At 39.5% G+C, this 14,178-nt stretch overlaps 1 protein-coding gene and 1 pseudogene across 1 annotated transcript; one reads left to right on the top strand and one right to left on the bottom strand.

Annotated features, from left to right (window-relative positions):
- Positions 1 to 8,692, bottom strand: part of LOC116901072 — a 34,932-nt pseudogene extending 26,240 nt beyond the window's left edge.
- Positions 8,693 to 10,653: 1,961 nt separating this feature from the next.
- Positions 10,654 to 13,208, top strand: LOC116900743 (zinc finger protein 239-like). Its single transcript, XM_032902447.1, is given in 3 exon segments — positions 10,654 to 10,774; positions 10,977 to 11,037; positions 12,164 to 13,208. Coding segments are annotated over 3 exon segments (1,140 nt in total). The 5' UTR covers positions 10,654 to 10,740.
- The last annotated feature ends 970 nt before the right edge of the window (positions 13,209 to 14,178 follow it).

Raw genomic sequence — 14,178 nt, 5'->3', positions numbered from 1 at the left:
CAAAGCCCACTCTTCTTGGGTGAAGTTCACATGAACATCCTCATAGCTCACTACATCCTAAAAGACCCAATACATGTGTAAAGAAGAAAACATGATACTGACAGAAGTGTAAATGTTTACTTCACAATGAATATTTGCTTACTCCCCTGCCCAACCACATCATATATTTATGCAATCACCATACAGATAAACTATAAAAACCTAAGATAATATAAAAGCAAATAAATGGTTTCGGGGAATCTGACGCCTCAGTATTAGTGTATTGGGTATGGAATGATGTAGGCTGCTGCCAGACATTCCGACTTTCTTTTCCCAGAGACTCAGTACTCAACGGTGACTTTAGGACTGCAGCTTCCTCTCACCTGTGCATGCCTCCTGTAGATGCAAGAGACCATTTCAATCTACTGTTTCCTTCCTGACCCATATCTTTGTCTCAGCACCCAAATATGGGCAGACACCCCATGTTCAACCTCAGGCCAGGTCTAGAACTCCATGTTTGGAGTTCTGAACTTGCCAAATTCCACCCACAGAACCTAGCAGAGGCTTTCTGAAAAAAATCACAAAGTAACACTGCTTTCTATTGTGTTATGCAGAGGAATGTGTGGGCTTGGTAGTCTTCTGAAGAGCTGCCTTCCCTTCTGACTGGCAGGTATGTTAGGAGGTTCTGATTGGCGGGTCAATCTTGAGTGACCGTAGAGTTAGAGGTTGCTGAAGGGACATACCATTGTTGTTCCAACCTGGGCTAATTCCTTTTCAATCTGCAGATTTGCAACTCAGTCCACTAGTGTCTCTCTTCTAATAGCTTACTTGTCTGTTCTCTTGCCAAGCCCCTAGGAGGAACTAAGTTTCCTGATCCCTGATGCTCAACTGCCTGCTTCTACCCTGTATTCATTGCTTTGCAAGTTTGGAGATTGCCTGAGCTCCTATTACATCCCTAGGTAGGTATTACCCCTTCTTCCTGGAATCAAGCCAGATAGCTTGCATAGCCAAGTAATCAGCTTGCAGGGGAGCTCTGAGTCTGTCCCAAAGGGGATAGGAGTTCACAATAATAACAATTATGTATCTTAGAAAACAAAATTTTGTTTTGTGCCTTCACACGGGGTCCAGGTAAACTGCTAATTCTTTTCACCTGGTGGTTATGGGAGAAGCCTCAGAGAAAATCAGGAAACACATGACAGACGCTGTGAGGCACTCTTGTTAAACAGCACATTGTCCTCAGTCTGTAGATAACACAAACATAACAACAGCAACAACAAACAACAACAACAACAAATCCACAGCTATATCAGTAAAGGTTCTCCATATGAACAGAGCTGGTACAATGAATCTCTCTCTATTATGGAAAAAATGGATACATTAGAATGGCTCACAGGCTGTTGTTCAACTAGGAGAACAAGGGCTCTCTGCCAATAGAAAGTTGAAGGATTCAGGAATGGATCAATCCATGTGGCTGGATGTCTCTGCTTGTCTTCAGTATATTTCTGAATTCTGGCATAAATAGACTCTAATGCCAAAAAAGTACTTGCTAGGCAGGGGTACAGCAGGAAGACAAATAGGAAGAGCTACCATCCTCAATGTCCTTTATTCCTGTAGGCTGTCACCAGAAGCTGTGTCCTAGATTAAAAGTAGATCTTATCACCTCTAAAGACCCAGATTACAAACACTTTTCACAGGTCCAAAATTACAGTTAAGAAAAATCCCTCACAGTACAGAACTCTTTGGCTTTTAGTTAATTCCCAAGGTATACAATTTGACTACCAAGATATGCTATCACAACAGACCAGAAAGAAGAGCTGGGAATGATTTTTCCTGTGGCAATGCCTTTCTTCAACAATGAAACATGGAGATTTTACTTAGGAAATCTGGATGCCTTCACACATAGGCTTTCCTACTCCTATGCATGCCACGGTAAATCCTCTTCTGAACATGGTCAAATGTAAAAGAATAGATATTTAAGGTTATTCATAGCTCAACACCATCCTACAGCCTATAAAAATGATAAAAATGGTGGATACAAATGCCTCTGGAATATTCATCTTGGACTCCAAATCTTAGTTGAAAATCAAGTAAATGACTTGTGAAAATAGATTGCTCAGGGACAATTCCTACATGTTAATCATGCTCTGTGGTGTAACAAATAAATGGATCATGCAACAGTTTTCATAGAATTAAAGGACAGAAAGGAAAAATTCAGAAGAGTTCAAGGAAAATTTACTGTTTCAGCACAATGGACACTGATCTTAGAGGAATTACTATATGCCTCTGGTTTACTATTCTCTGAGGTATGGATAATCGCTGATCAACCAATGCCTGGCCAGAATCAAAGAACAAGAGAAGACTTCCTCTAACAAGGGAGAGGAGAGAAGGAGAGTAGCTGTGCTGGCAGAAAAGAGGAATTTGAGCCAGGAAAAGGTTGTTTGAAGAGTTAGATCAACAATAATATTCAGGTATCTTGGGAAGGGTTTTGGAGATAGCCACATCAGCATAGAAAGTAAGAATGGATGGTGTAATTGCTCAGCTATTGAGTTCTACCAAAATGTAAGTTGTGCTGTGCAGGTACTAGGGATTAAAACATGGAATAGAACACTGCCTGAGTAATGTACTGTTTACATTCAAGTTAAAAATATATCATGATCATATATATATGTATGCATTAAACCTGTATATGTATGCCTGTGTGTTTGTGGTATTTACATATGTCTGCAACCACAGAATCCAGACTGTTAGCATTTTGTCCAAGCTTCCCCTGCTCCCCTGTTACCTGGGAACAGTCAGGTGCCCCTGGATCACTATGAATGGGATGTTTGCCTCCTCCATTCTCTCTAGCTCTATTGTTTTCTTATTCTAGTTCCATCCCCTTGCCACATCTGACATTCTCCCCATTCCAGTCCCATACTCTCTCTGCATGCTGCTGGCGAGCCTCCACTTCTCTCTTCATTTCTTTCTCCTTACTACCCTCTCAACTCACCTCCCCATCCCCCCCGAATAAACTCTATTCTGTACTATACCATCTCTGTCTCTGTCTCTGTCTCTGTCTCTGTCTCTGTCTCTGTCTCTCTCTCTGTCTCTCTCTCTCTCTCTCTCTCTCTCTCTCTCTCTCTCTTGTCCTCCCTCCCTCCTTCCTTCCCTTCCTCCCTTTAAGAAACTTCTGCAGGCTTTTGCATCTTCCACTTCTGTGTATTACATTTTGTGTCAGAATTCTTTCACACCACCAGCATGGGGTTGCTAGGAGACAGAATGCCAAGATCCTGGATCAGGGCTTCCTGTTGCTATGAGGAAACCCCACCATGCTCCCTTCTGACCTCCCTCCTTGCTGCTGCAGTGCCCCACTGCGTTCACATCGCCCTTGGAAAGCTTCAGGTGGCCACTCCCTTGCTCTTCAGCACAGCCCTGTCAATGCTACCTTTCTGGCTCCTCAAGCTGACCTTTTCAGGTTGCAAGAGCTCTTACCCCATGCCTATCTATGCTTTTACATTTGACCATGTTCAGAAGAGGATTTAACTTAGCATTCATAGGAATAGGAAAACCTCTGTGTGAAGGCATCCAGAGTTCCTAAGTAAAATCTCCATACGTCATTGTTGAAGAAAGTCATTGCCACAGGAAATTTCATTCCCAGCTCTTCTGTCTTGTCTGCTGTGTCAGCATTTCTTGGGAGGCAAACTGAGTACCTTGGGAATTAATTAAAAGACAAAGAGTTCTGTACTGTGACAGGTTTTTCTTAACTGTAATTTTGGACCCATGAAAAGTATTTTTACTCTGGGATTTTAGAGGTAATAAGATCTACCTTTAATCTAGGATACGGCTTCTGGTGACAGCCTACAGGTATAAAGGACATTTAGAATGGTAGCTCTTACTATTTGTCTTCTTGCCCTACCTTAGGCTAGCAAGTAATGTTTTGCCATTACAGTCTATTTATTCCAGAACTCAGGAATATACTGAAGACCAGCTGAGACATTCAGGCACATGGATTGATCCATTACTGGATTCTTCAACTTTCTATTGGCAGAGAGCCATTGACCTACTAGTTGAACCACAGCTTGTGAGCCACTGTAATGAATCCATTTCTACATAATAGAGAGAGTTTCATCCTAACAGCTCTGTTAACCTGAAGAACCTTTGCTAATATAGCTATGTGTTTGTTGCTGTTGTTGTTGTTGTTATGTATGTGTTCCCTACCCAGTGAGGACATTATTCTGAATAACAAGAGTGCCTCACAGCATCTGTCATGTGTTTCCGGATTTTCTCTGAGGCTTTTCTAATAACCACCAGGTCAAAAGTACTAGCGGGGTTGGGGATTTAGGTCAGTGGTAGAGCGCTTGCCCAGGAAGCGCAAGGCCCTGGGTTCGGTCCCCAGCCCCAAAAAAAAAAAACCAAAAAAAAAAAAAAAAAAAAAAAAGTACTAGCGGTTTACCTGGACCCAGCCTGAAGGCACAAAACAAAATTTTGTTTTCTAAAATATCTATTTGTTAATATTCTGAACACCTGTCCCCTTCTGGAGTGACTTGGAGCTTCCCTGTAAGCTGATGACTGGACTATGCAAGCTAGGTAGCTTGATCCCTGGAACAAGAAGAGGAAATACCTAAGTAGTGCTATAACTGGAGCTCCGGCAAGCTCCAAATTTGCAAAGCAGTGAATACATGGTAGAAGCATGCATTTGAGCAGCAGGGATCAGGAATCTTAGTTCCTCCTAGGGGCTCGGCAGGAGAACAGACAAGTAATTGGAGGAGAAGCACTAGTGGACTTAACTGCAAATCTGCACATCAGAAAGGGTTTGGCCCAGGTGTGGAACCAGGATGCTAAGTCCCTTTAGCAACCTCTATTACTTATGGTGGTTCTCCTGTCATTCAAGATTTACTTTCCAATCAGAACCTGCTAATGGGCCTGTCAGTCAAAAAAAGGCGATTCTTCCGGCTAACAAACCCACGAGTTCCGTTTTTTAACTGATTAGACGTGGATATTTCTGTGTGATATTTTCTGAGAGCCTCTGCTAGATTCTGTGAGGGGAGCTTGGCAAGTTCAGAACTCTAGACATGGTAAGTACAAAGTCATCTCCCACAAATGGGAGGAGCAAGCTGCTTAGCTTAAAATGCATGTGTAGTGGATCTTCCCAGCAGCCGATGGTATGAAGCAGGCAGAAAATCCTTTGTGGACCTATTTTTTTTTTTCTTTCACCTGTCTGTGGCCTCTGAATAACATTATTATTGCTGCTTAATCTGCACAAAACATTTGTTGCAGGGCTTTTGTGTAGAAATATATATGGCAGGATGAAAACTGGAAAAACAGTTTACCATGTATAGTGTCATGAGAAACGGTGCAGAAAATAGGTAGATTACAGAGAAAAGTCTGCTGCAGGGGTCACCATTATGGAGAAGGACCTGATTCAGACAAGGGAAATGATTTTGTAATATCACACTGTGTATTAATTTATGGGTATAATTAAGTTTAACAAATTTGATGGGCGTTTAATTTGGGCAGGTTACCTTGAGCCAGTGGATAATGAGTTCCCATTTTATGGCCTGTGTTATATAGATATCTACAATCTTTATTGACACCTTTAAGTCACCTCAGAAAATTAAAACACTTGACATTGGCTGTAGCTCTCTGTAGTCACATTATAGACCTCATCAACTAATATTACATAAAGGAGCAAAATCAAACACTATCTTATTAATGCTGTTCCCTGTACCAGCTTAGTTCCTGCTCTTTTAAAAGTCACTTGGCTGCTGTCTTTTTAAAGTTATATTTATTTTTTCTCCTTTTTTATTACACTTTTATTTTTCCTGGATATTTTATATCCATTTCAAATGTTATTCCCTTTCCCCTCTCTCCCAAACTCCTCTCCCATCTCCCATCCTCCAGCTTCTATGAGGATGCTCCCATTGCCACCCATCCACTCCAACCTCAACACCCAGGCATTACCCTACAGTGGGGAAACAAGTCTTCACAGGACCAAGGGCTTTATAGGTGCTCTGATTTCTTTCTTGTTTCTATTCTCCATTTTTTCATAGTGATAAGAAATTTCATCCTTGGGCAAGATACATGTCTCAGTGCTTAAAGACTAGGCTCTCAAACCCACTATCCCCCACCCAAACCTCACCCGAAAAAAATAAAACAAAAATTTCATTCATTTTGTGAAAGAGATTGCATAATTGTCTGATTAGAGCAACATCTCCTATAGCTTTGCCTTTTTTGTGCCAGTGTAATTAAGGCTGACTTTGAACACCTACTGTTCTAGGAAGACAGTTCTGCAACTTCTTTTAATGTTGGCACTGTGTAGGTAGTGAGAAGTAAAGTACAGGTGAATGAATGTTACTCAGCCTCTCTGTGTTAGTTGTAAAGGGATTACAAATAAAGAGGGACCTGTGTAAGGACTGAGTTCATTGACCAACTTTGAAGCTGATATTATCTATCACAGAAACGGCAGAAGAAGAAGGAAGATGAGGCCTTTCTACTTTAGCAATTGTTGGCATTAACCATGATTCTCTAACTAATTTTAGCCCATCAGTAAAATTCCAAACTGGGCATCTTGGGGTATTTCCCAGGTCAGGGCAATCACAAATCTAAATGAAAATCTGACTTTATTTCTACAAACCACTTTTCTGCATTTACACTAGGTCAAGAAACACAAGATCTAGCCAAACTGCTGTCCTTTTTCCTTATAGCAGTGTTTTTTTTTTCCGTTTGAAAATATGCAATGCATGAAGTCATTGTATTTAATAGCTAACTAATACTCCATGTTTAAATATACCATATTTTCTGTATCCATCACTCTCTTGAGGGGCATCCGGGTTGTGTCCAGCTTCTAGATATTGAAATAAGACTGCTATGAATAGAGTGGAGAGTGCATTCTTGCTATATGTTGGAGCATCTTTTGGGTACATCTAGTTCCTCTGATAGAACTATTTCCAGTTTTCTGAGGAACCACTAGACTGATTTCCAGAGTGATCTCGTCCTAAAAGAGGTAACTCAGAAATGAAAGAAGACTTATGTTATATATTCCCTGATAAGTAAATATTGGGAAAAGCTCAGAAAACCCATGATAAAACTTAGAGACTATATGAAGCTCAAGAAGTAGGAAGATGACAGTGTGCATGCTTCGGTCCTATTTAAGAGGGGACACAAAATAATCATAGGAGGTAGAGGGAGTGAGGATCCTGTGAGGGAGACAGAAGAGAGGGGAAGAAGGGGAAAGGATCAGTTGTGGGTAGAGATATGGTAGGGTCAGGAAATTGAATGAAGGTGTATATAAGTGGGGGAAGGGGAACTGGGGGAGCCAGTAGAAAATCCCAGATGCCTGGGAAGCAAGAGTCCCAGAACCCATTGAATGTAACATTAGCTGAAATAGCCATCCAAGGGGAAATAATTTCATGGGGTTGAGGTTTGGGGACACCCATCATTTCAAGTGTATTATTGCAGAGTTGCTCCTTTCTAAAGGAAATGCAAGGGGCAAGAATGAATCAGACACTATAGGAAAGTACATCCATAGACTCTCCCATCTAGGGATCTATCCCATCTTCAGACATGAAGTCCAGGTACTATTACTGATGCCAAAATGTGCTAGCTGCAAAGAACCTAGCATAGTTGTTCCATGAGAGGCTTTGTCCCAGTCTGACCTAAACAGATAGATATGCACATATCGACCATCAGGGTGAGCACAGGGACCACAATAGACGAATGAGATGAAGGAACAAAGGAGGTAAAGGAGTTTCGAAACTGCATAGAAAGAACGATGATAACCAGCAAGACACTTCAGAGCTCCAAAAGACTAAACCACCAACCAGACACTATACATAGAGGGAACCATGGCTCCATCTGCATTTGTCACAGAAGATTGCCTTATTAGTCATCAATGAGAGGGGTGGCCTCTGGTCTCTTTGAGGCTTGATACCCAAGTCTAGAGTAATGCTAGTGCAGTTAGGTGCTAGTAGATGAGAGGGTAGGGTAGCACCCTTATAGAAGGAAGGAGTATGGGGGATGGGGTAGGAGGTTTGAAGAAGTATAAGTAGGAATCAGCACAGCATTTTAAATGTAAATAAATAAATAAATAAATAAATAAATAATGTAAAAAAGAAAGAAAAAATACAATGCAAGAGAAAAGATGTCAGTACTACTTGGTACCCTCTAGAGCATATACTTAGTCACTGAAAACCCTGAACCGTAAGGTGTATATTATCTTTCAAAAATAATATTTGAGAGTATAATTTAACCATTTCATTCTTCTCCTTCTGGCCAGTTATTAATCTAAGACCCTGGGGCAAATGGCAGTGGGTCTTAGTTCACACATGAAATCACAACAAGTTGTCAGCTTCCCCCAGCAGTACTCAGTCCCTACCTGTTAACACATATGCTGGCCTACCTCACCCTCAAGTCCAGGGGTAGCCTTGCCATTCTCACAGGTGCCATTCCTTATGTAACCCAACTATTTTGGTAACTGGTGTTTTTCATGTATATTTAATCATGCTGATCTTTTTGTCTGACTCTTCCTTTACCCCTAGTTCCTCTCTCCTCGATGTACATAGTAAAGTCTACTCTAGACTATCCCAGGTATCCATGGCTCTGGTTTTATTCTCTCTTTTGTGTATAATAAACTTTCTATTCCACCGTACTAAGAACAGTCATGTACATACCTTTTTATGCCTTATTTTTTTCCCACCTCTCCTTACCTGCTCCTTGCTTCAAAATTCATAGCCATTTTCAATTTTTAATTTTACCTGATTGAACTTGACTGCACTTTCACTGCAAATCTTTCCAATTATGAGGCAGAGATGGCTGCACTGGATATTGCATGTCTAACTGAATATGCAAACAAAGTTCCTTTTCCTATATTTTGGATTGTTTTCATTTACATTTCAAATATCATCCCCATTCCCGGTTTCCCATCCATAAACCCCCTATCCCCTCTTCCCTCACCCTACTTCTCTAAGGGTGTTCTGCCCCCTTTCCACTCACCCCTTCCCGCCTCCCACCCTGACATCCAATCTAGTGCTCTGACTACACGTTGGGTAGAACAGTAGAGCATGGAATGCTGCAATTGTTTGACTCATTAGCTCTGTGATTCCCCAGTAGAGGAGCTGCTACTCTCCTCAGACCCAGGTGCCTTTTCCAAGCAAGTGAGGGAGACTTTGGTGTCCTATGATTCAGGAGCACTAGTGGAAGGTACCTTGCAGGTTCTTTACAGGATTCTCTACTGATGCATGTGTAGCAAGCTGTAAAGAAGACCAAAAGCCAGGACATTGTGATTGTGGGGGACACCATCGCCAGACCAGGAAGAGCATATCTAGTGATCTTTCTGAGTCACCTGGGACTGATATGGATTATGGTACAGACTGTGGGTCCTTTGGTCCCTGGCCCCTAACCCTTCCAGAGTATGGATTCCCAGGGATAGCGGATGCTCTGGATCTGTGTCAGTGGCAACGTATGATAGTTAAAACTCATAGTCCTGAGTGTACACACTAACTTTGTTTCTGTGTGCATTTAGGAAGAGATATGGGAAAAACTGAAGGATGGGTTTATAGAATTTCTGAACCTTCTACATTCATTTTCTGGGATTAATTTTATGAGTAGTTTAGAAATTATTCGAAAAGAGGTGACAGTAATCATCCTTCAAGAGAATCCTTTCACCTCTAGTCCCAATACAATGGTTCACAGAAATTCAACTCTAGAACATAATTGGAATATCTGAGATGCAGAAATTTCTCAAGGGTGCACAGTGTTGGGTAGGTGGATAGGGCATATTCCATGTGACATAAACCATGTGGCAAGAAAGAGAAGTTTAATTATTGTTCAACATTGTTTTATGTATGGACTGCACTGGGACTAGTTTTGCCTGAAATCACAAGGGGTCAGGCCGTAACCCACCTTTCTGATCTCTTCCATTTACTGTCAGAGATCTGGAGCATGAGCCCTTTCTCTTTGGAAGACAGACAGATCATAGTGGCTGGAGAGTTAGAAATATAATAATTTAGGGTTTACGTCTAGTTATTTTTTGTAGGAGTCTTGAATTCTTTGTTTATTTAATTTATATACATACAAACATAGGTAATGCTCAAGCTCACATTGTTCTTGGTGAACTTCCCTTCAGTATTTTGATGAGAACTGGTCACAGGAACACTGAAAGAAGAAGCTTTTTTTTATATTGGTTTGCACTGTTTTGGGCAACAATGAGAATTGGATCTAGGGTAAGAGATAATATGATATTTCTTTGGACAGACTGTTGAGTTCTAGACCTGGCCTGAGTTTGAGCATGGGGTGTCTGCCCATATTTTGGTGCTGAGACAAAGATATGTGTCAAGAAGTAAAGGGAAGATGGAAATGGTCTATTGCATTACAGGAGTCATGTACATGTGAGAGGAAGCTTCAGTCCTAAGGTCACTGTTGAGTACTGAGTCTCTGGGAACAATAAGTTGGAAGGTCTGACATCACCCTACATCATTCCATACCCAATATATTAATAGTGAGGCCTCAGGTTCCCTGGAACCATTTATTGGCTCTTATATTAACTTCGGTTTTATAGTTTATCTATCTGGTAATTATATGAAAATATGATGTGGTTGTTCAGGTGAGTAAGCAAATATTAATTGTGAAGTAAACATTTACACTTCTGTCAGTATCATGCTTTCTTCTGTACTCATGTATTGGGTCTTTTAGGATGTAGTGAGCTATGATGATGTGCATGTGAACTTCACCCAGGAAGAGTGGGCTTTGCTGGACCCTTCTCAGAAGAGGCTTTACAAAGTTGTGATGCTGGAGACATATAAGAATCTCTCTGCTATAGGTAATGCACTCATTTTTTTTTTACTTTCTAAATTGTAGTGGCAACATTTTGTTATTGTTATTTGTTTTTGTATTTTCAGTTGAGAATTAGGAAGAATGAGGTGAATGAATCAGTCATGGTTCTAGTGTTAACTCAAGTTAATAATTTAAATTTTCCATATCATCCAATAATGTAACATACTTTCTCTGGTACCACACTTCAGGCTACATTTGGGAAGACCATACAATTGAACAGCATTTTCAAAGTTCCAGAAGTCATGGAAGGTAAGTTTCATTTTCATATTGATAAGTATATGCCTCTGAAGGAATTTACAATGTTCCACAAGTTTAAAGAAATGTAATACTGTAAAAGAAACACTGCTTTAAATTATGGATTTTAAATGAATCTCACACAACCATGTGTGTCAATGTCTATTATCTAATTTGTGTTCGTAAAGCTTTCCTTTACTTACAAATATACAGAAACAATGGTCAAACAGGCATATTACTATTTGAATCATAGCCCAGTAGAGCCAGGGTATAGACATGCCATTCTTTTCAATGTCATACCACTTGGCTATTGTAAATGTTAAACAAATAAATTAGGTGATACTTATTATTCCATAACTTGTCATGAGCAAATAATCCAGAGTAAATCTGCGGTTCACCATATACTTCTAATAACATTGCTCAGATAAGTGAGATGGACAGATTTATTTTTTGAAAATGGATTTATGGAAGATATACCACATCTCCTTGATGTACATTTTCAAACTGTGTGAATGTAATGTGGAACCCTTTCATTTGTTATTCTTTTAATTGGGATGTACTATGTCACGATGGATATAATCCAAGTGAACATGGGGGATATTGAAAGAAGCAACATATCTCTCTCTACTCTAGAATAATTAGAAGATATGCAATAATCGTCACTTAGATTACACGTTCTAAGCATAAGTTTTTAAATAATTGGTTTTCCAACACTATTGGGTACCTTAACATAATCAAATTGGTGAAAATCAATATGAGTACTAGGGATGTGGAAGTTTTTCTGTTTGCCATGGTTCACGTTCCAAATGTAGTATCACTCAAATGATAGCAAAACTTATGACTAGCATCAGTGTGGTAAAGCTATGAGTTCCTCCATTTTCTTCAAATATATGAATAAACTTTTATGGAAAAAAGTGTGTTACAAATGTGTGACAGGGAATCAATGCTCTTCACGTACCATCTATGTTCAAAGACCCAAAAACCCATAATGCAGGGTAGCACCATTAACTTAAAGTGGTATTACCATAAGTCAGATTGCTGTTTTCAATTAAACCAAACTGTAAAATTAATTTATGGACAAAAAGACTCATCAGTATAATAAATGTGAGAATACTTTAACATGTGCCAATTTAATTTGCAGGCATAAAAGACATCGAACTGGAGAGCAACCCTCTGAGTTGATTCAACATGGTAAAGTCTTTGCGTATCAATGTCATACCCTAAAGCATGAAATTATTCATATTAGAGAAAAACCTGTTGGATATATGAAATATGGTGAGGCTTCTGTTCTAAGCAGTGATCTCCAAATACAGAAACGAACACATACAGGAGCAAAATCCTATGAATGTAACCAGTGTGGTAAAACCTTTGCAGGAATTGGTGGTCTCCAATATCATATAAGAACACATACAGGAGAGAAACCATATGAATGTAACCAGTGTGGTAAAACCTTTGCAGGAAGGGGTAGTCTCCAATATCATATAAGAACACATACAGGAGAGAAACCCTATGAATGTATTCAATGTGATAAAGCCTTTGCACGAAGAAGTGATCTGAAATATCATAAAAGAACACATACAGGGGAGAAACCCTATGAATGTACTGAATGTGGTAAAGCCTTTGTACAAAGCAGTTATCTCCAAAAACATAAACGAACACATACAGGAGAGAAACCCTATGAATGTAACCATTGTGGTAAAGCTTTTTCATACAGCAACGTTCTCCAAATACATAAACGAATACATACAGGAGAGAAACCCTACGAATGTAACCATTGTGGTAAAGCATTTACAGCAAGGGCTGGTCTCCAGTATCATATAAGAACACATACAGGAGAGAAACCCTATGAATGTATTCAATGTGGTAAAGCCTTTGCACGAAGCAGTGATCTCCAGTATCATAGAAGAACACATACAGGAGAGAAACCCTATGAATGCAATCAATGTGGTAAAGCCTTTGCACAAAGCAGTAGTCTCCGAATACATAAACGAACACATACAGGAGAGAAACCCTATGAATGTACTCAATGTGGTAAAGTTTTTTCATATAGAAATGTTCTTCAAATACATGAACGAAAACATACAGAATGGAAACCCTATGAATGTAATCAATGTGGTAAAGCCTTTGCATGAAGCAGTGGTCTACAGTATCATAAAAGAACACATACATGAGAAAAACCCTATTAATGTAATCAATGTGATAAAGCCTTTGCACAAAGCAGTGATCTCCAAATGCATAAACGAACACATATAGGAGAGAAACCTTATGAATATATGTAATGTAGTAATGCTCTTTCCTACAGCAATGTTCTTCAAATACATAAATGAATACATACAGGAGAGAAACTTTATGAACATAATTAATTTGGTAAAGCTTTTTCATATACCATAGTTCTTCAAATATATAGATGCACACATACAGGAGAGAAACCCTATGAATGTACCACTGTGATACAGTTTTTTCAAAGCCCCAGTCTCTAAATACATTGAAGAACACATATAGGAGAGAAACCCTGTGAATATAACCAGTGAGGTAAAGACTTTGCAGGAAGGAGTGGTCTCCAATATCATAAAAATCACATACAGGAGAGAACCTTGAGTCTAAGCAATGTGATCAAGCTTTCTTAATAAAGCAGTGGTCTCTAAATACAGAAAAGAACACATTCAGGAGAGAAATTTGATCACTGTAATCAATGTCCTAAAGTCTTTTTACATCACTGTCATCTTTAAAACATCAAAGAACTCATACTGGAGAGAAGCCCTCTGAAAGTTACTAATACGGCAAAGGCTTTGCACCGAACATTCATCCCCTGACACTTGAAAGATTACACTCTGGAGAGAAACACTGTGAATTTAAGAAATGCGCTAATACATTTACAAGTCACAGCACTCTGCAAGAATATTAATGAAGACATATGCAGTAGAAATCCTCCGAGTATCCCCAGTGGGATAAAGCCCTGAACATTGCAATCATCTTCAAATGCGTAGAGAAGACATGGATGAAACTATGGTTGTAATCAGAGTTGTAAAAGCTTTTCTTGTAAAATTAGTCTCATGTGTCATAAAAATACACATAACACAAACAGTAGAGAAATCCAGTGTATGTTAACAATGTAGCAATTCCTTTACATAACATAGTTGTCTTTGCATATGTAAC

Source organism: Rattus rattus, chromosome 5 (assembly GCF_011064425.1).
Source record: "Rattus rattus isolate New Zealand chromosome 5, Rrattus_CSIRO_v1, whole genome shotgun sequence".
Lineage (NCBI taxonomy): Eukaryota > Metazoa > Chordata > Mammalia > Rodentia > Muridae > Rattus > Rattus rattus.
Note: the sequence above shows the minus strand (reverse complement) of the source record. Positions and strands in the feature narration are given on the sequence as shown.